The sequence below is a fragment of the Neolamprologus brichardi genome, chromosome 22, assembly GCF_056152115.1.
Source record: "Neolamprologus brichardi isolate AB-2024 chromosome 22, ASM5615211v1, whole genome shotgun sequence".
In the NCBI taxonomy this organism is placed as follows: domain Eukaryota; kingdom Metazoa; phylum Chordata; class Actinopteri; order Cichliformes; family Cichlidae; genus Neolamprologus; species Neolamprologus brichardi.
In genome coordinates, this window is record NC_142124.1 from 13,439,561 (window position 1) to 13,461,429 (window position 21,869).

At 42.2% G+C, this 21,869-nt stretch overlaps 1 protein-coding gene across 1 annotated transcript; it reads left to right on the plus strand.

Annotated features, from left to right (window-relative positions):
• The first annotated feature begins 943 nt into the window (after window positions 1-943).
• chrna11 (cholinergic receptor, nicotinic, alpha 11) lies at window positions 944-21,732 on the plus strand. The gene is made up of 10 exons (XM_035906606.2): window positions 944-1,211; window positions 3,900-4,039; window positions 4,384-4,428; window positions 5,568-5,677; window positions 5,764-5,843; window positions 8,063-8,230; window positions 8,311-8,505; window positions 10,568-10,654; window positions 14,157-14,266; window positions 15,662-21,732. Exons 1-10 carry the CDS (start codon window positions 1,160-1,162, stop codon window positions 16,394-16,396), a joined length of 1,722 nt encoding a protein of 573 aa, XP_035762499.1. The 5' UTR covers window positions 944-1,159; the 3' UTR covers window positions 16,397-21,732.
• The last annotated feature ends 137 nt before the right edge of the window (window positions 21,733-21,869 follow it).

The window sequence follows — 21,869 nt, forward strand, 5'->3', positions numbered from 1 at the left end:
TGCCCCCACCCCGCCCTCCTCTTTCTCAGTCTTTCAGTTTCTCGCTGCCTCTGCCCTTGCATCAGCATTTCATGAGGACAAATGAGAAGTAGGGTTTAACTATGCACATTCCCGCTGCCCTCCTGCAGAGCCCAGCACTTTCTCAATTAAACCGGAGTCTGTCTGCCCCGCAGGATTCAAAGCTCACCGAGCGACGAGTGTGGGAAGCTCACACACAGCAGACACAGTTTCCAGTCCAGCAGTGCGTGATCACAGCCATAACCAGCCCGTGTTATTATATATGCAGCAAACGGCAATATAGTTTTGACAGGTGCACACGTATAGCAGGCACAAAGCAAACATAGTCACAGTGGGGACACTGTCAAGGGAAGGATGTATGACATTCCAGGGATTTATGAAGGATTCAGCTTTTATAGTGTGAGGGAGAAGTTCAATCTAGCGATATGTGGGGCTGTATGAGCAATTTGTGCAGAAAAAACTGACACAGAGTGGAAAAAAATCACTATAATGTGCATTTTATCAGTTTACTTAGAGAAGTATAAGCAGTTATGTGTTAACCTTGGTGCTTGCCACATGAATTTATGCACGCGTTGAGCCTATGTCAAACATTTTTCACCCTGCTGCATCGATCAGCCCCTTTCCCCCCACTTAAACTCCTTCTCCTTAGTGTTAAGAGCACTTAAAATCGTGTGCCTCATCAGTTTCTATTGTCTTTAAAAAGGTCAGCCCACAGTGATAGGGCAATTAAACTCTCTCCTTCCTCCCATCCGTCCCCACACTTCACTGTTTTATTGTCAAACCTTTCACCCCATCACTGACATTTTCTCTCTTCTTCTCTCCATTTTAGTCCCACCTCCCAGAGAGACAGAGAGAGAGAGAGAGAGAGGAGCGAGAGCACGACCAGCATCTCCTCCTCCTCCTTTTACTCGCCCTCTCTCGACTCCCCTTCTTCCAGCACACGCTTGCGCTTCTTCCCTCTGATGCTGACTGGATGCAGACCGGAGGATTTCCAGCAGCTTCCTGAGTCTCTGCTCCTTTCCTCCCTTTCTTTCCTCTCTGTATCCCCCCCTTTTCCCTTTCCCTCCTCCTCCTCTTTTTTCCAACATCTGAAGCTTCTCTTCTTCTGCCTCCTCTCTTTTACCCCTTCCACACCACCAGGATGTGGCACTCAGTGGCTCTGCTCCTCTCTGGATTCTCTGCTTTGATCCACGGTGAGCCTGCCTGCATGTCTCTCTCTGTCTGTCTTTCACTCGGATTGCAGCAGCATTTTAGAGGAATTTGGGCGCTGGAGTCCACGTTGCTGATGCTTGATTTACAAAGTATGCAGTGGAATAAGAATAGCAGGAAGTAGGACAGAGACTCCAGGAGAAGAAAAGTGAGACTCTTGCTCACCTGTTTGCTTTGTTTGTTTACGTCTTAACTGTGCTCATGTTTTCTGGATGTTAGTTTAGCTGAGAAACGGGGTTGGATGCCTCTGCGTGAGATGTTGTAATGGGCAGATTGACATCTAGTCAGCGCAGCGATATGTCAGATAGAAAAATGGAAGCAGTTTTTGCCTTGGCTCTTTCTGCACAAATCTGTGTGCACACGAAGGGCTCTCACATGGAAAACCTGTCAGAGATCAAATGAATTGACGTATAAATTGGCTCTTCCATCTCCATCTTGCCTCTCTGTGTTGTGGACATGTTGCTGCAGCCGAGCCGACGGCGCTCCGAGCAGCACAAGTAAAAGCTGAACATAAAGGCTGACAATTGATTGAGAGACCTGAGAGGAGAGCGAGCAAACTTTACCAACAGGGAGAAGTACCAGCAGTGAAAAAGTGTTCAGTTTGTTTGGTTTCAAAGACTAAAAGCTCTGAAACATGAAAGACAAGAAAACCGAGGAAGCGAAAGTTTCTGACAGTATTTGGGCACGCGGATTTTTAAAGAAAAAAACATTCAGGGAATTTTCATTACTTGGCAAGCTTTGAAAGGAAACGCCACCACAAGTGCATGTAAATTTGTACTCTGCACCTCTAGGGTTTAATCCTGTCATATTCCCAGCAGCAAACTTATATAAGAGTGTAATATATAAAAAAGAATTCCTCCATACTGTTCAGAGTACAGGCTGCATCTGCTTTTCGCAGCAGTTTATTTGGGTATCAGCACACCGAGTGGCATTTTCACTAAACAAACAGTTCCTTCCATTTCACGCACAGCATACCGCATCCCGGCAAATAAATTTACCAATTTACCTCGGAAATATAAAACTTTATCAGTATGAAATGCACAGACTTTCTGCAAGATCCAAATCTTCCACGTATTTTTCTGCAGGTTCTCAAATCTTTTCATGCTTTTAGTATTTTGATCATATTGACATGATAGCATCCCACTGATGCTGCAGATTTGTCGGCTTCACGTGTATGACGTGAATCTCTTATTCCATCACATCCCAAAGATGCTCTATTGGACTGAGATGTGGTGAATGGCCCATCGTTTTCCAGGTCCAGCATGTTGTCTGTTTATATATGCTGTAGTGTTTGGTTGTATTGAGTTACTGTTGTCTTCCTATCAGCTTGAAGCACTCTCTGACATCAACATGACCCAGGGAACTGCTGCTCACTGGATATTTTCTCTTTTTCGGACCAGTCTCTGTAACCTCCAGAGATGGTTGTGTGGGGTAAATTCCAGCAGATCAGCAGCTCCTCCGATACTCAGACTCAGACACCTAAATCACAATGCTTATCCATTCTGCCAGCGATTCGCTGATTTGCTTTAACAGGTGTACCCAATAAAGTCGAGTGTACACATTTCTCTTTTTAGCTTTTAACATTTCATCTACGAGCTTCAGAGCTGTAGTTTAAAAAAGAAATTCCCACACTGAAAATCTGACACATGATTGATAAAAATTTGATAATTATCTCCTGTATGTATATTTCACTGTCACCTCACAGCTAGAAGCCTCATTCAAATCTACTTGGTAGAGTTTGCATGTTCTTCCTGTGCCAGCGTGGGCCTCAAACATGCTTGTTCGGTTAATTATCTGCAAATATGGACGTGAGAGGGTTTTGTTGTCTGTGTTGACCCTAAGACTGAGCTGCAACTAAGGGAGGGCACTTAGTTGAATAAACAGCCAAGGAAATGGATGGATGTAAGCGTTGTATAAACAGTAAATTAGAATACAAATTCTTGGCTAAACCTTGGGTGTGTTATGATGGGTATACTGAGAGGAAACAAACAAACAGCTACATGCACACAAATAAACGGCACATTTGTGGTCAGGGTGATATTTTCTCACTTCTTCTATCAACATCTTAATTCAACATTTTAATGTGCATTACCTCTGAGCTTCTCAAACAAACGTAATTACACATTAATTAGTGCCAGTTATGCCCTGATAAGGTTTTCCTACATTTCTAATTAGTTCCTGTTTACTTAATGTTCTCCACGCTTGCTCTGAAGCTTTCTTCTCTTTGCTGATTTTTCTTCTGCGTTTTCAGCATTAATTTGAAATATTTTATTCTGACTGAGGAGCTGGACCTTTCCTCAGTGTTACATTTAAAGCCCAGATAAGTGATCAGTTCTATTTCTGCTAATTTCATCATTAAACCTGCTTCTCCTCATGCATTTCCTCCTGTCTTCTTATCATTTCAGTCATGTTCTTCCAGATGTATTTATAGATAAGGAGGCTGAAATCCTCAAGGTTAAATCTTCTCATTTGATCAGCAGCCTGTTTTTTTTTTTTTTTCACATTTGTCCCCCCCAGTGAGTTTTTCCTAGAATTTTAGAAACACACTTTATAATCTGGTTACAGACCCACTAAAAGTGAACATAGAGACATTAGAATCATCAAATCTCGCTTGCTTCCACACATGAGCATTATATCAGATTCAAACATGAGCCCTTTCTTCTGCCTTTCAGTGTCATTGCAGGGCCCTCATCAGAGGACTCTGCTGAAAAACCTCCTGAAGGACTACAACCACATGGAGCGACCAGTGGCCAACGACTCCCTACCTCTCAACGTCTCCTTCAGCCTCAGTTTGATACAGATCATGGATGTGGTAGGCATCTCAGACTCATTTGGGGGCTGTTGATTTCTGACATCAGACAAAACATTTTAAAAAGGACGAATTCAGATCCTTGGATTAAGATTTCGTTTTTCATGGAGAACACTGAGCATTTGCTTGTTTGCAATTAAAATGGAAATTAGACTGAAAAAAACAAAACAAGCATTGAGCATGAAGTTTGTTTATGCCTGAAACTGTGGTATTAATAATGCACCAGATTTTTTTTTTCAAATATTTGATATTTGTTTGTGGATTTATGGTTCAAGAGCAGCGCTCACACCTCTTGCCTTGTGGTTTATATGGCGAATGATGATTTAAGTGGTGTAAATGTTTTGCAGGATGAGAAGAACCAGGTGTTAACCTCTAATATGTGGCTGCAGATGGTAAGGACCCCTGAGAGACTCTGAATGTTTTGGGGTGATAATTTTTTTTAATTGTATTCCAGCGGCAAAAACTATTTTTCTCAGTCTTTAACATGCAAATTAAGGTCACCCTGAAGTCCATGTATCATTGTAATCACTTCAGCGTGGAGGACCTAAATGTAGACACAGGCTTGATGAACATAGAGAGACATAAGATGAGCAAAAAAGGAGAGAGGGAAGACTATAATGCAAAAAGGATTGAACAGAAGTGAATTTAATGAGGGTGGGGAAAAAAAAAGACAAAAGCAGGAATATCTGTGCTGGTTCTCAGTCATCCAGGTCATGGCAATCCAAGGAGCTTGGAAAGCGACTGGACTTCTTTAAGTTTCTTGAAGACAGTCTTAGAACTGAAGAAGCATCTTGGATGAGAGGTGAAAACGTCTTCAAGAAACTTAAAGAGGTCCAGTCGGGCTTCTTTCCAAGCGCCTTCGATTTCAACGGCAGGAAATTAAAAAGAAACTGCACACTGTTATCAGAATAACACAGTAGATGGAAGAGTGCCCTCCTTTTATCTTCTGTTTTATTTTGATGAACAGTAGAGGGCTTTGGAAATACACCATATTGCCAAAAGTATTCATCGCCCATCCAAATCACTGAATTCAGGTGTTCCAATCACTTCCACAGCCAGAGGTGTATAAAATGTACTTCTACAAAAAGTGAATCACTACAGACCTCCGAACTTCATGTGGCCTTCAGATTAGCTCAAGACCAGTGCATAGAGCTTCAGGGAATGGGTTTGGGAATAGCCACTTCCTGTTCCAAAAGCACTGCGCACCAGTGCACAAAGCAAACTCCATGAAGACATGGATAGTTTGGTGTGGAAGAACTTGACCTTTGAGATGAATCACAAATGCATTTCTGGAAGAATGGTCAAGAATTCCCACGAACACACTCCTAAATCTTGTCGACAGCCTTTCCTGAAAAGTTGAAGCTGACATCATATTAAACCCTATGGATTAAGATTTGGATGTTACTCAAATACACGTGTGCGTAAAGGCAGATGAGCGAATACTTTTGGCAATTTGTGTGCAATATTAGTGTGCAATGATTTGCCTGCAGGTTGTTGGCTCAGACAGCATGTCTGTGTTTGTGTGTTGAAGACTTGGTACGACCACTATCTCCAGTGGAACCAGAGCGAACATCCTGGAGTGAAAAATCTTCGCTTTACCACAGATCAAATTTGGACCCCAGACATCCTCCTCTACAACAGGTAAACCCTGCATAAACCCCTAAACGCTCGCCTCGTACGCGCACACGTCAACAAGTCGTGTCACTTCTTCCTCTGTCCTTCCTCAGTGCAGATGATGACTTTGACTCCACCTTTAAGACCAATGTTCTGGTAAACTCCAGCGGCTTTGCCAAGTATCTTCCCCCAGGTGAGGCTTTCCGCATATTTCTCAGATTTTAATCATCGTTCCTGCTCTCCCCGTCGCTCATCTCCCTCCTTATCCCCTCCACATTTCCCCGAGATGCAACGGCAGCGTCTCATTCTACAATCGAGTCATGTCTCCCTACTGTTTGTACACTTGACATTAATATTTTATCACTGTAAAACAGCATCCCTAGTTAGTCACTGGTTACAGATTCCCAGCTCCGTGAGTAACACCTATAAATAGGAGACGCTCACTTCCTCTGCTTCCTGCCTTAACCCAAATGCAAGCCCACAAAAGTATAGACTCCCCTCTCGTGTTTCCACAGGCCTTTGCTTTGCAGTTTCTCAGTCTTTTCGTTATACACCAGATTATCAAAGCCTGAGATTGAATCCCATCTCTTGGGGGGAGGAGAGAGCGACTGGGAGGGCCTGAAAAGACTTTTTGAATAAAAAGTCGAAGACTGCAAGCCCCAAAAGCCATCCCATGAGCTGCTGCTGAATGTAAATACAGCTGCTTAATTCTTTGTCTAGAGTCAATTAGTGGGAGAATACAAAGATACGATTTGGAAAAATATGAGAAGGAGTGGTTTGATGTGTGTATTTTATTAGTAAATGAGAAAAAGTAAGAAAAATCAAAAGAATGAGAAACAAAAATCAGCTCCCTGACACATGCCTGGCTACTATTCGTGTTGTTCAGCTGGTTATTGTCAGTAAATAAGAGGCAACAAGTTTGTGGGTGTCAGGCATGGAGCGGGGAGCTTGACACACAGTAAATAATTCAGATGTGGAGGTTCCCAGATGTCTGCTGAATGCCGTCTGAATAACTCCTCTTGCTGCAGAGGTAAAGGTGCTGTGTTGTGTTAATGGCCTAACAGGAAACGTCGTGTAACAGGCTTTAGCTCATGTCTGGACCGGATGACATTTATAACAAGGTAATCTTGTCTCTAGGCCTTGAAATGCTCAGAATGATGGAGTTTTATTTTGGGAGCCGTACGCGCTGCGAGACAGATTGTTCCAAGCTGCAGAGAAGATTCTGGCGCCTTGTTTGAAGGTGTTGTTTCAAGGTTACTGGATATATTCGAGAGGCAGGCTGCAAATATGCGTGTGCAGATCCACCTCTCTGTGCTTCAAATCCATTTTGAAGCACAGAGAGGTGGATCTGCTTTAACTTAATCGGTGTACGTTTAGATTTTAGGGCCTCAGGAGCTCATAACTGGAGTAATTAAAAAGACACACTCAAGAAGTAAAGGTTGGAACCTGAGGTTAGGAGCTGGATTTTAGTGAGTAAGAAGTGCAGGGAGAGAGAAAATCTATACCTTCTACTCCATTTGGTGATGAACCTCTGATTTCCACCTGTTAGCCCCCTTTCCCTGCTGTCATTTACCTCCACAGGCTGATTTGCATGTGGGCAGGCTCATAATGAACGTCTTTGAGAGCTGCAAGGCTTCACTGGCATTTTGGTTCTCTGCACTTGTGTGTGTGTGTGTGTGAGACCGTTTTATTTCAGTAATTACTTTAAGAGCTGCAGCTCACCAGCGACCACAGCGAGGATCATTGCAATTTTTCATTTGGGGGTGGAAGTGCGTCTTTATGATTTCTTGGTCATCTTATGGCGTGCATATGGGAGCGGTTGCATTTATTATTTCTGCATAATAGAAGTGGGAATCTGATTATGGCACTGTGCACAATCTCATTTTTCAGTGTCATCGTTGATGTTTTCTTCTCTAGCTGAGGCTTAGCTAACAGCTGTGTGTGTGTGTGTGCAGGCAGAGAGCAGAAGCAGCATTTGTTCACAGCAGAAAATATCTGAAACCTGTGAGTGACAATATATATAGCTGCCAAGTTTTGTTTTTATAGCCATCTCTTTGACGGGAGCTTGTTTCTAATCTAGTCCTTGCTTTCACTTCCTCAGCCTCCAAACTAAATTTAAAAACTCCCTGTAGACCTGCAGGGTGTTCATAAAAATGCTGTTGCAGTGTGCACTTTTGGTTGTAATGTAACATTTTTCACACAGTTGTAGAAAGTTTTTTAAAAAAAAGAGGTCTTGAAGTGAATGAATGATTTCTCTAACAAGGAACTTGATATTCTGGACAGACTCCCTGCACTAAACAAATGGTCCGGCTGTACATCTTTCCCTTGTCACCTCTCCTCAGGAAGCGGCGGTTCATTATCGTCATTTAGTCAATTGATTGAGGAGCCCCTGTGCTTTTGTCCTTTTCTCAGGAATCTTTATGAGCACATGCAATGTGGATGTTCGCTGGTTTCCTTTTGACATTCAGAAATGTGAGCTGAAATTTGGCTCTTGGACGTACGACGGCTGGCTGCTGGACCTCCAGATGGTCGACGCTGACATCTCAGGCTACATGCCCAACGGAGAATGGGACCTAATAGGTGAGTAGGGAAAAATGTTTGCATTGCATTCACTTTTATTCAGGCATGAGCAACTAAACCAGTTTCTCTCCTACTTCCAGGAGTTCCTGGAAAGCGGAATGAAGTCTTCTATGACTGCTGTAAGGAGCCCTACACGGATGTGACTTTTGTTATTACAATAAGGCGGCGAACGCTTTACTACGCCTTGAACCTTCTCATCCCATGTGTGCTGCTCTCTTCTATGACGTTGCTCATTTTTGTGCTGCCTGCTGACTCCGGGGAGAAGATCTCATTGGGTGAGTGGATCAAAAACTAGTTCAAACCCCCCCTCCTCCTCCAGGGAGCTGTAAAGCAGGTAATCATGAATGCAAACAATGAAAGCTTCAAGTGCAAGATGCACACGGTGTAAAGACCTGAAGGAAAATAGAAACTTCAAGCACATAAACTCACTACAGAGCCAAGCTGCTGTAATACATGGAAGAAGCTTTTCTTCTATGAAAAAGATGGCGCCTCAAAAGCAGCACATGTGGCCATGACTTTTTGTAATTTTTCATTGCACTGCTTTCAACTTTCTCCAAGCATGTTGCTGCAAATGCAGTAAGACTTCCAAATGTCCCTTATATGATTGAAACGACTTGCAGGTTTTACACAGTGTTCGGGCTTTTTGAAACGAATGTATATATTTTGTAAAAAGAAATATGCAAAAATCTCCAACTTGCTCCCGGGTTTGAGTGAAGTAGTTTATAGGCTGCCAAAAACTGAGCTCACAACAAGCAAGCCATCCAGGAATAAATTCAAGAAAAAAAAGAAAAGAATTGAAGGAGTGGCACTGGAGACTACGGGGAGCCATGAAACAGACAAAGGGGAGAGGGGTGGGGAGCTGAGAGAGGAGAGGGATTACAGGATAAAATAGAAAGATGAGAAATGCGAGGAGGAGGAACACAGACCGATGGGTGTGGGAGGGAAGCAAAAAGATAACACCGACAGGAGAAGAATTCGAAAAGGATGAGAGAGGACAGCACAAAAGAGAGAGGGACGACTGATGAGGAGGAGAAGGGGAGAGACATCCAAATCGCACAATAATGGGCTGGAAGAGAGAGAGAGAGAGCATTGCCGTGATCAAGCAGCAGCTGCAAATATGTTTTAATATCTGCTTCAACCTGTTTAGAGATGACTAATGTTCATCTCCTCAGGACATTAAAATAGTCCAGATTTCACGTTATCTGACATTTATAGAGCTAAAGCTGTTAGGCAACTAATGGAAGAGGGAAGTGGTTGAAAATTTATGGCTGTATGTTTGGGAAACCGATTAAGTTTTATAAAGTAAAAATAGAGAAAAAGTCTCAGCTTTACATTTTTTTAATCTAATTTAATTGGTTCAAGATTTTTTTCGTGTCACTTTTGAATCTTGTGAAATTTTGCATTATTTTTTCCACCATTTATTTGACTAATTGTTCAAGAAAATAGAAGATTGCAGCTTGATATTGCATTAAGTTCACCTTGGTAACTGGATAAATCCTTCTATCTAAATGCTCTTTGACTCATGTCTGCTTGGGAGGCAACAGCATTGTCAAAGCCTAACCTCACCCCCGATGCAGGATGCATTACGCAGCATTTCTCCATAAAAGGAGGAGGTGGGGGGGATGCCAAGCCTTACACACACGCACAATTAACCTATTGATGTAATTAAAGCTAGTGAATTGATTGGGGGGAGAGCTTACACACTGGCTTCCAGAAAAATTCTCTGTCACTTCACTTGATGGAGGAGACGCGTGCACCGAGCGGCCGGGCCGTTAGGGTTAGAGGAGCATGCTTTTAAAAAGAATAAATGTCATATGTGAAGAGAAAAAGCGGCATAAAAGACACATTTTTAATTCACCTAATATCCTTAAAGAGCATTCATATTTTATCTCTCGGCCTGGGAGTTTAATTGAATGCCTCTGAATGGGGACAGTTATGCCAGCAAAGCACTCCCTAAATTCCGTCTGCTGGAGACGTGAGACAGATTGCGTGGTGGTGGATAAATGAAGATGGAATTGCGGGAGGGTGTGAGGAGTGTGTTCGCGTGCACACCGGTGATGTTTGAACACCTTTAAAAAGGGTTATGTGCTGTGTATGCGGAAGTGATTTTTTTTTTTGCTTTAGAGGTGCACAATGCCAAAAAAGTGATTCACTGTACGAGCGTTAGCCGGTCATTTACATAAATCGAACCCGATCTCTTCCTGAGTGTGACTATTTATCAAAATACCAAACAGACTAATGCAGTTTCTCAGAAGTAGACAGAGCGACTGAGGGGAGGAGACCAAAGCGCTGGATCGATCGCCTAACAAAATGTATTATTTTTCTTTCTATCTGCAGGTATCACCATCCTGCTGTCTCTCACTGTTTTCATGCTGCTGGTCGCAGAGATCATGCCAGCCACATCTGACTCCGTCCCTCTCATAGGTATGTGAAAGATGGATATATTCATAGGAAAAAGAATCTGCTGCCATCACAACATACAGCATTAAATCAGGCTGTCTGACTCACTGGAGATACTGCATGCAGTTTCTATCTGATGGGCGCAATCGATACTTTGTGCTTGTTTTTTGTTTGTTATAATTGATAGTTAGCCTGTGGATGCTGAACATGTTGATTAAACAGTTAGGTTGATAATTCATTGGGCGAAGACACATTTTTTTTGTAGTTTCGCCTCTGTGCGTCACCTCAGTGGATTTTAAACCAAACAATTAAGATGTGATTGAAGTGCAGGCTTTAATTCGAGGCTTTGATTCTGGGGTTTTTACAACAAATTTAAATGAACTGTTTAGGAACTACTGTGATTTTTATACACAATTCCCCATTTTCAGAGGCTCAGGCGGAATCGGACAGACTAATATAGTTTTAAATATCAGGACTGTTGGAGTAAAATCCAAGGCTCAACTCTAGAACCCGTGAACATCACCAGATGTTGTGATTTCTCCCATGAGATGCTCTGCTGGGCGTTTAGTGCAGCCACCTTCAGTTGCAGGCCTAAACATGCTGTCTTGGGTTGAGATCAGGTGACCAACCATTTGAAGAAAATCCCATTTCTTCTCTTTGAGAAGCTCTTGGGTTGCTTTAGTAGTTTGGTTTGAGTCATTGTCCATTTGCACTGTGCAATCCACTTTAGGCTGACTCTGAGCAGGGAGTACAGCCCTGTACACTTCACAATTCATCCTGCTGCTTCTATCAGGAGTCACATCGTCAATAAGCACTAGCAGTCCAGTTCAATTGGCAGCTGTACATGCCCATGCCACAAGATTGCCTCTACCTTGTTTCACAGATGATGTGGTAAATTTGGATTGATGAGCTGCGTTTGTCCTTCTCCTTACTTTTCTCTTCCCATCTTTCTAGGACAAGTTCATCTTGAAGGCTCTGCTGATTGTAGATCAGCATCTCTGAGAGCCTTGGTGACTGTTAGGTGTTGTGAACTTGTCTTCTGTGGTCTGTTAGACATTTCGGTGTTGGCCAGTGCATTCCTTCTTTTTAAAAAACTGTTATTACAAATACTGTGTCCAACAAATTAGGGACCTAACTGTAGATCAGGATTTCTCAAGGTTTCAATGACCTAGTGTCAATTTAGAGGGGATACACAAGTGTCCCTGTGACCATTCAGATGGTGTTTTTGTATGCTGGACTGGTAATGCTTTCAGGTTTACAGGTTGTTTTAATTCATTAGCTGAGTGATGCTGCCTTTTATACTTTGCTTTCAAGGCTGAAACGGAGGAAGTATGCTGTCTTCTGCAACGGTCTTCCTGCAGTGCAAGAGTATAACATGAACTATGAATGGATGAAAGGAACATTACCCAATTGCAGGCTGCACAAAATGTTCCCAACAGCTGCTGTTCTGATAATCTCAGAACCCTGAAACTACATGAAAAGCTACCAGAGACAGTAGTTCTCACTTAACCGTATCTGGCAAATGTCACACAAAATTTCAGGGCAATTCATCACATAGTGAAGATATTTAAATTTGAACCACAGTAATGGACCATCTGTCCAACAGCCAGGTTTTTCACAGATGACTTTACAATGTACAGAGGATTTTTTTTTCTCGAGCCACCTCTCATGTATTTAACATTTGCTTCCAAGGAGCCAGGCTCTCTTTTACCTGACAATTTTCAGAGGAATGGGATTCTTTGTGTTTTTTTAAGCCATTTAACAGTAACCTATGGCTCATTCAAGCATGTAACAGGCTTCTAACTCCAGACACAAACCCGTGTTATTCTTATACATAACAGAAAACTTCATTTAAAATTTATTAGCAGCCTGTTGCAAAAACACATACATTGTTTCCATTTAATTACCTTTCGATCTAAAACCAGGGCCAAAGATAACACAGTTTGGCAGACATAAAACAGTATTTTTGCACAAAGTCATATTCAGTGAGGTGTTAGCTGAAAACTTGGCATTTCTCTGGATGATGTGCAGTGTGTTCTAAAACATTTAAGGAAACTTGACAAGTGGAGGAAAAAAGAAGTGACCTAAAAAAGGTATCTACAGCTGATGAACAGTATCCAAAAGCTGTGTCCTTAAGAAATAGGAAAAAATGCAGCAAAGACCTGAAAGAGGACCTGAGAAATGTGTCTGACCCTTCAGTTGATCCATCTACTGTTCGCTGGACCCTCATCAGAAATAGTCTGAGTGGAAGAGTGGCTGTCAAAAAAGGTATTCTTAGGGAAGGGAAACAGGGAACTGCAGTGAAAATCAGTGGCAACAGTGATCTTGTCAAAAACTTGTCAAAATTGATAAAATTATGAATACACAAAAAGTGCAGTCAGGTTTTGATCCATAATGCAATACCATCTTGAAAGTGTCTGATTGACAACAACTTCATCTTTCAGCATGACAATGATCCTAAACACACTAAAGCAGTAAAACCACACCTAGACAGACAAACTCACAGTGCAGCACCATCAGTAATGGACTGACCTACCCAGAGCCCGGACCTCAACATTACTGAAGCAGTGTGGGATCATCTTGACAGAGAACAGAACAAAAGGCAGCCAACATCCAAAGAGGAGTTTTGAATGTCCTTCAAGAAGCTTCATGAAGACTACTTAAAGACACACCAAGAAAGCTTCCCTAAGACAGAAGAATAAGGGTGGTCATACCAAACACTGACTTTCAAGCTGTTTGAATTGTACAGATTGCCTTATACACTTTATTTCCATGGATTTCATTTTGCACATTTTAATCAATTTTTGCACCTATTTCCCATTTTCATTGCAAAACATGGAGAATTGAGGGATGGCTCAGGACTTTTGCACAGTACTGCACTACAGGAGACCAGAAAATCTGCACAATGCTCCCCCCCAAAAAAACTGTAATCACAGGATTTACTGTGGCCACCTGCTCACCTTAAAGTTTAATAGTCTAAATTGATTGTGGGCACGCTGCTGGAAATTATGTTTAGCGAGCTTAGATGGCAACCGACACAGATGCAAGGCCATCTTTGCCTGAAGACACAAATCCTGGTCATTAAAAACGTAAGAGAAGAAAAAAAAGCAGAGTTATAATCATTAGTGTTTTCCTTTCTGCTTGTTTTTTTAATTAGGAGAATCTGCTGTGGATTTAATCTGTTTGATGATTTTTCCCCCAGGAGTATAAACTTGGCAGAAGTTGTGTTATGAAGACATCCACCTTGAAAAAAAAAACAGGAACACACCATCCTTAAAAATTCACATTTTTCTTGAGAATCCCATCATAATGTGTTTTAGTGAAATACCTCATCTTGCTGACCTTAGAGTCCTTGAAAACAGACATTAAGCCATCATTTTGTAGATCTTTTACTTCTATACAACGATTGCCGGGCTGTTTCCTAAATAACAAGCTGTAGCAGATACTGTGAAGTTCAGTGAGGCAGTATAGGAAATTACAGTGCGACTTAAAAATGAAATATTTTACTCTCTCCCACTCCTCCCAGGTCAGTACTTTGCCAGCATAATGATCATCGTTGGGATGTCAGTCATCGCCACAGTGGTGGTTCTGCAGTATCATCATCACGATCCGACCGGAGGAAAAATGCCCAAATGGGTGAGCCTAACTCCACAAACATCATCACTTACACGCTTCGCTGCTTCAATAAGAGATCGGTCTTTCTAATTCACGCAGATATATTCAAATTAATCATTTTGTTAATCTCTGTTCAAGCTTTGGTATCATTCTTCTGCTCTGCATTTTCAATAACATGTCATCCATTTGTTAGCTCTATACCTGTGCTCCTCTGCCAGTTTTCTTTTGCTTTTTATTCTCCGACTTCCTCGGCTGTGACTCATCCAGCAGTGTCAGTCTGCCTGAGTGTGCTCATCAAATGCCTCACCACAGACTTCAACAGGAGTGCATTTCAAAGCACTCTGGATGTGTGGGAGGATTTGATTTGGCTCATTCCTTCTTCTTTTTTTATTTTCCTCGCCTTTTTAATGATAAAAAATTCATCAAGCTTTGTTTTAACAAAAGTTTTGTCATAACGTGAATTTTTTAAAATGTGAAAAATGTTGAAAGAAAGCGTGAAATGAAAATAAATGTCATGTAATGTAATATTAACCAACATCTTAAGATGTATTTATCCGGTGATTTATGTGTGGACTGCAGAGACGAACTGACAGGCCTGCAGTTTTCAATACATGTGCATCAGCTTTACTGCATGACAGCGCAGATGCTCGATGTATCGACACAATTCAAGGACGCTTTGTTGATGAATGGCTCGTTCAGACAGTCCAATGGCCAATTAACAGGCTAATTGATGTGGTTCAGATGAGGGCATCGAACCAGCACAGTTCATAATTACAGCCCCTGAAAAAAACCTTTGTCAACGGTAGCAGCAACAGAGACGGTTACCTGGCTGGTAAACATACTCTGTCGAGTGTAATTGAGCAGTCATCTGGACATTAGCTGCTCATTAGATGCCAGACACCCATCTGGACTCTGCTGGGCCAGAATGACTTTCAGGGGACTTGGAGTCTTTTTTGTATTTTTTGGGAAAGCAGAAGCGAAGGTTTAAATTTGAATAAGGTCTTTATTTAAACACTGTTCAATGAAACATTACAGCAAACTTGTTAGAGTCATAAAGCAGCAATGTGAGCACTGCTCTCAATATTTCCACAGTTTGAATGTATGCCTACCTTTCTAAGTTTCCTCTCTGTGGGGAATGTAGTCAAAGAAAAAAAATCTTTTCCTCAGGCGACCCTGGTGAGGATCTTATACTTCTACAAGTGCAGCTGCAGTTTGAAAGAGACAAATAACTGCCTATTAGCCCAGCTTAACTGGCGTTAGGTGCAGGTCAGGATGTGTAGCTGCTTTTGGTGCTTTGTGGCTGCTTTCTTATGTTTTCTTTTACTTCTTTGAGTGCTTTTATGCTCTGTGCTCCCTCGAGGCCCCCGCTCTCATCTCTACATATCTGTGTCCCTCTCTCTCTCTCTCTCTTACTAGGTGCAGCTCGTTTTGCTGCAGTGGGTCGCGTGGTTCCTGCGGATGAAGCGCCCGGGTGAGAGTGACGACCCAGAGCGGCCACCTTGCGCCCCCCACCTGCGCCGCTGCTCCTCGGGGTCACAGAGCGGAAGCATCCCTAACCCTCCGGACTCCCTCCACCCGCTGCACCCACAGAACCTGGCTCCCCTCCAAACAGGGCCGCTTCATGCAGGGCACCCCCACCTCCAGGCTCAGACGAGTGCTAACAACAACGGGAATCTTCTATATATGGGTTTTCAGAGCATGGACGACCCCTCGGTGCTCCCGGAGAGCATCCAGAGAATCAACATCTCAGCTGGGCCTCTGCGAGTGGCGGGAAGCCCACCTCCACACCTGCCGTCACAATTTTGCAGCTCCCCTCCACCGCCTACCCCTAATGTGGAAACTGTAGGATGTCCCAGCACTGTCTCCAGTGGTGGGGGCTTTGGAGGTGGGGCGGGAGGTCTTGGAGGGTGCTCCACTGTAGGGATGGGAGACCCCCAGCTCCAGGCCATCCTGGAGGAGGTGCGTTACATGGCGGACCGCTTCCGGGAGCAAGATGAGACCGAAAGCATGGCGGAGCAGTGGAAATTTGCAGGCGCTGTGATTGACCGCCTCTGTCTGGTGGCATTTAGTGTTTTCAACATCATATGCACCATCTCAATCCTCATGTCTGCTCCCAACTTTGCGGACGCTATTTCAAAAGACTTTGTCTGAAAACAAAGAAAAAGAAAAAAAAAGAGGAGGAGAAGCGTGAAGGAAAGGATGAAAGAAACTAAATATGGGATAAAAGATGGAGTGGGCCCCGATCCAAGGAAACCCAATTTCCAGTGGACTGTAGGCTCTATGATTTGTGATTGTAAAGCAATCGGAAACAAAAAAAAAAAAAGGTTTTCTTTGCAGTACATTCTGTTTTGGAACTGAAATAAAAGAAGAAAACAGATGAAGAAGGGGATGGAGAGTGAAGGTAAAATGGGATTACGGCAAGCAGGGTGCTTTATCAGATTCTTGAAAAGGTGAAATGGATTCTTCTGGTTAATTCAAAGACTTTCCTCCAAAATTAGGGTTAGCGCTGAGCCAGAAATGGATAAAGAAAGGGAGGATTATCAGTGTAATCCAACCTGGAGTAAGAAAGCTCTTAGAGCAAGAGAGAGAGATTGAAAGAATAAGGGTGGAGAAGAGAGAGGCAGATAGATAAATGAGGCAGACATTTTACTGTTTTATTTTCTTGAAGAGAGAAGACAGCCCCAGACTCCCACATGTTGAGAAAATACTGCATCATTTAGAGTGATGTGAGGACGAGAGGGCGGGGAGAGGAGACAGAGACTTTTACAAGGACAGACAACAAAGAGCAGTCATGAAGGAACGAGACTGCCTCTCCCACGGCACTGGCACAGTGAGGCGCAGTAAGCGGCTTGTTGCTGGATACGCAAAAGTGGACCGAAGAGCAAGAAAGCACAGAGGAACAGAAGAGGATCTCATCTATTATTCAATCGCACCCATCTAATGACCGTCAAATTGAAAGACCTCGGATAATCTTCAAGACTAATAAGCTTTTAAAAGATGAAGTCCCTCCACTGCTCGCGAGCCACTTTAAATTTCGGAGGCCTTATCTCTTTGAGACGATTGCCAATCTGCAACAATCAGCAGAGATCAAAGCTCCCCAGCAGTGTGCACAGTGTGCGGCGCTAATCATGACTGGGAAACTGAATTAACTGGTCATCAGTGATGCAGTGGCCGGTAGCTGCACCACAGCGGAGACCTGAACCGATAATAACTTACGAGGCAGTCATCTAAGTGGATCTGGCAGCTCGTAATAGACCAGCGAAACTCATTGGATTTCGTATTAAAAGGTTTAATAACTCAGAGGGGAGGTCAGGGTTTTAAAAGGGTACGAGAGGCAGAAAAATAGGGCGAGGGCATTCTAAATAAAAAATATGTATTACAGTGAAAAAACATCCCATCAAATTTCTGTATGATCTATTGAAAGGTATAGAGAATTTAATAGGATCATATTTTCCAGGAAATACACTGCAGTGGCATTTTGAAGGTTTATGCCAACACACAAACTACTTATATGGACAAAAGTAATGGAGCACACCTCTTAATCTTTGAATCCAAATGCTTTTAGTCCCATTGCTGCAGGTGTATAACAGCAAGCACTCAGCCATGCAGTCTGCATTCAAAAACATTTGTGAATGGGTGAGCGAGTGAATTACAGCGTGGTACTCATATTCAGTTTGTGAAGTTTATATTGATATTTAAAGATCAGCTGTAGCATTGCTGCTTTCAGCTGCTACCCTGTCACTACAGGGTCGCTGCAGCGTGTAGCTCTACATGTTTGCCGGATGTACTGCAAGGCAAATTAAAAACAACAACAACAGCAAATAGTAAAATGCTGCAAAGGCGACCAATACACAATGGAAATAGAAAAAAAAATGCAATAAAAGCTCACAAAACCCCCCCAAAAACAGCTAATCCTGACAGCTAATGATGAGAATATCATTAGTTGTTGTCTTTTTCTGCCACACAGCACAGATGAAGCCTCTGCTTCCTTTAAGCATGTCTCAGTACAGTTCGCATATTTTGGTTTCTGTCACATCCGCAGCTGTTCCATCACACTTCTGTTGGGTTTCGTGTGCTTTTTCCTATTTGCTGGTGGGTTGTTGTTTTTTTTTTTTAGTTGGAGTGCATGTGAACCCTCATAAGCACCATACGGATGCCCTTCCTGATGCAATTTGTATTATTGCAGTGTAGAAGTGGAAGGAAACACAGCAACTCTGACACATGAAGTTACAGAGCGGGGTTGTTGAACGCTGAGGTGCATAGTCCGTAAAAGTTGCCAATCCTCTCCAGAGACTGATAAACCTCCCCTGACGTTAATATCAGCACAATATCTGTTCACTGGGAGCTTCATAGCATGGGTTTCCATGGCCGAGCAGCTCTTGTAGAGGCAGTGTGCCAGTGCTTTTGTCCATACGGTGCAAGTCCAGTCAAACAACAAATGAATTGTCTCTGCAGAACGCATATAAAAGATTAATGTAGTAATCGTGATGTCAGCGATGGTTAGCAAAGTCCCCATCCCAGTCCAGAGCCTGAGCTGAGCATGCTGGCTGTTTGCCATCTTGATGATTTAAAACTGGAAGCGATGAGGAGGGAGGATGCGACTGAGAAACTGTGGGATACTGCATGCTCGTAGGGTAGCAACTTGTCAGTCACAGGACAGGCACGCCCTAATGCACACAAACCCTGCTTTATCTACCTTTAAGGACAGTGAGGGGATCATATTTTACTAAATAAACATCGTATTATCCAAGAATTGAAAGTAGCAATCACAATCATTAACTTATCAAGAGTGTTTATTGAAATCAAAGATAAAGTGAGTAGGATATTTGTTTTCCCCATAGACTCTATTTTTGATCTGAGACAGTTATGTATTAGCTGCACCTTTTAGACTCTGTAGCTTTATCTACCTTTTATATATGCTTTATATTTGGGTGTCTGCAAACAGTTTGAAGGTATGCAGAATGCAAAGTTATTCCTGTTTACAAATATCTATAGATTAATGTAGCTTCTCCTCTCCGGTCTCGCCAAAGTTAGACTTGCTTCCCTAACTTTGAATGTTCCTCAGCAATTTACGGTAAAAAGAGGAGGAAATTATATTAAAAAAAAGTCCAATGTGCTTTCATTGTACTTGCACAGGATGTATCTAAAAGTGTTCCCTTGATGTTATATAACACAACACGAGTGCACTTAACAAGTCCCAGAACTGAATGGAAATGTAACATTGTGAAAAATACTAAAGTCGTGTGACCCTACATTTAGTCAGTGACAGCGGAGATGGGAAAGGAGAATTTATAAGTGTCTGAAATCTCAATTTGATCCTCACTATGGAGTAAGCTATACTGAAATAATGGGAGTTTAATGATGCGGGGATTTTGAGCACAAAGATTATAAGGGAAGGATGAGTCATTGAAACAGCTAGGATAGAGCCCACCTTCAACAGCTCAGAGTCTGCCAGTGTTTCACTGATGCTATTATCTGAGCATTTCAATGTGAATTTCTATGTGAGTACAATTCTAGTGCACAGCTACTAAAAAATGTTCAAACTCCCACACAAATCAGAATTGGATAAGTGGTTAAAAAAGATGGAGGGATGAATGGAAATTGTTCAAACTAGTCTGTGTGTTGCTTTTGAAAGAGATAATATGAGTGGTTGTCTATTAGGATGTAATGTAAATACAGCAAAGTCCATCATTTGATGGTCGAGACACAACTGTTATAGTTTTGCATCTATACACCACTACAGAGGATTTCAAATCAAACAATCACAATGTGACAACCACTTTTATATGTATTCCCCCATTTTTAGACTGGATGTGAGTCTGCAACATCCTAGAGAAAAACCCCCATCTTTGAACAGATAACACTAAGATGAATTTGTACCAGAATGATGGGAAGAAGGAGGAAAAACAGCTCATAATTTGAAGCCTATCACGTTTTCTGCCAAACTCAGTTGAGCGCTTCACAGTGCAAATGGATAATGACCCAAAGCAAACTGCAAAAGCAAGTCAGTGACCTGATCTCAGCCCAAAAAAGCATGCTTTTCACTTATTAAATACAAAACTGACGAAAGTGAGACTCATTTCAAGAGAGGAAGCCAAGCATTTGGTGATATCCATGGGTTCTAGACTTCAGGCATTAACTACAAAAAACTTTCATACAAGTGCTTAAAAATAAGTCCATATATATTTAATAATATGTTAGTAAGTCCAATTAATTTTGAGCCTCTGAAAATGAAAAAGGCTGTAATTACTAAACAGTAAATTCAAGCAACACTTGAATTAAAACTGCACTTTAATCACATATTCAGTGTTTGCTTTAAAATCCACTTTGCCGGCGTGCAGAAGTACAAAATATGCGTGACTTTCCAAACACGGAGCCTTAAACAGACAACAGAGCTCTGTTTTAACATTAAACTGTGGATAACTTGTGTTTTCCTGCAACTGTGTGGCAGGTGTTGGATCTCACTAAGCTCACTATTGAACCATACCTTTAAACTGTAAGCAGACATAAATCACTTTCATTCAGTTTACCTGACTGCTGTGTGGGAGAATATCCTCAGATACTAAACAACCCACTGAAGGATAAAAGCAGAGTTTCTCTGTATTTTTCAACAAATCCCAAGGTTGACGCTATTTTTCTTCTTTTAATTTGAAAAAACAGCTAAGCAGTGCACTTCTAGCAAGCGTTTTACACCGTCAGACGCACATTTGATGCTGTTTTTGCAGCAACAGAACAATGGCTGAGGGAGTTACCCTGATAAAATACAACAGGGCCCGTGTTCATCATAACAGAGGAGCATGACACTCAGTGTGAAGTGTGGCTCATTAATGCGTTCCTTAAAATTTTATGACACAAAGGAAAAGGAAGCTTTGACCACACAGGCAGTAATTTCAGCAGATTTGTTTTAGCTTTAATGGGACTTGATGATAATAAACAAAAATCTCCTACTTTACTCCTCTAGGACAAAATATGTTTACTGCATTACATTCCTGACCAGCACTGTCTGTGCACATGTATTTTCTCACTGTGAACTGATAGAGTGTAGAGACAGCTGTACAAGTCCTTTATAACTGCTCTCTACTTGCCTTCATCTTTTGTCTTCTCTCCCTTCCTCTTTAAAGAAAAGTCCTCTAGCAAGGCAGAAGGTAAACTTCCTGCCAGAGGGTTTACGAAAGGATGTTTTCCTTCGAGCACATACTGACACCTGAACACTCACATCTCTGTACAGAGCATTTCTCATCCTGAAAATAAAAGATTCTCTCTTTTTGTTTTTCCTACTGCCTTTGGTCTGTTCTGCTCCCTATCCTTTCGTGTTGGTGGTGGCTGGCCCAACACCCGAAAAGAAGAGAAAAATGACAGGGAGGGGATAAGAGGAGGAGAGAAAGTGCTGACGTGCACTGAGCGCTGGACAGGGCCTTAATTGATCACTCGTTCAGGAGGGAGAGAAGAGGGAGGTGGGCAGTAGGGGAGGGTTAATGGAGGAAAGAGGGGGGATACTGGGTAATTCATTGGATTTATGAAGGACAGCGGCAGAGGAAATAGGCTCGCAGACAAGTATAGCTCAGTCACAGACATTAGTGAAAGGCCATGCACTATATCACACCGCAAGGGAAAATATATACAT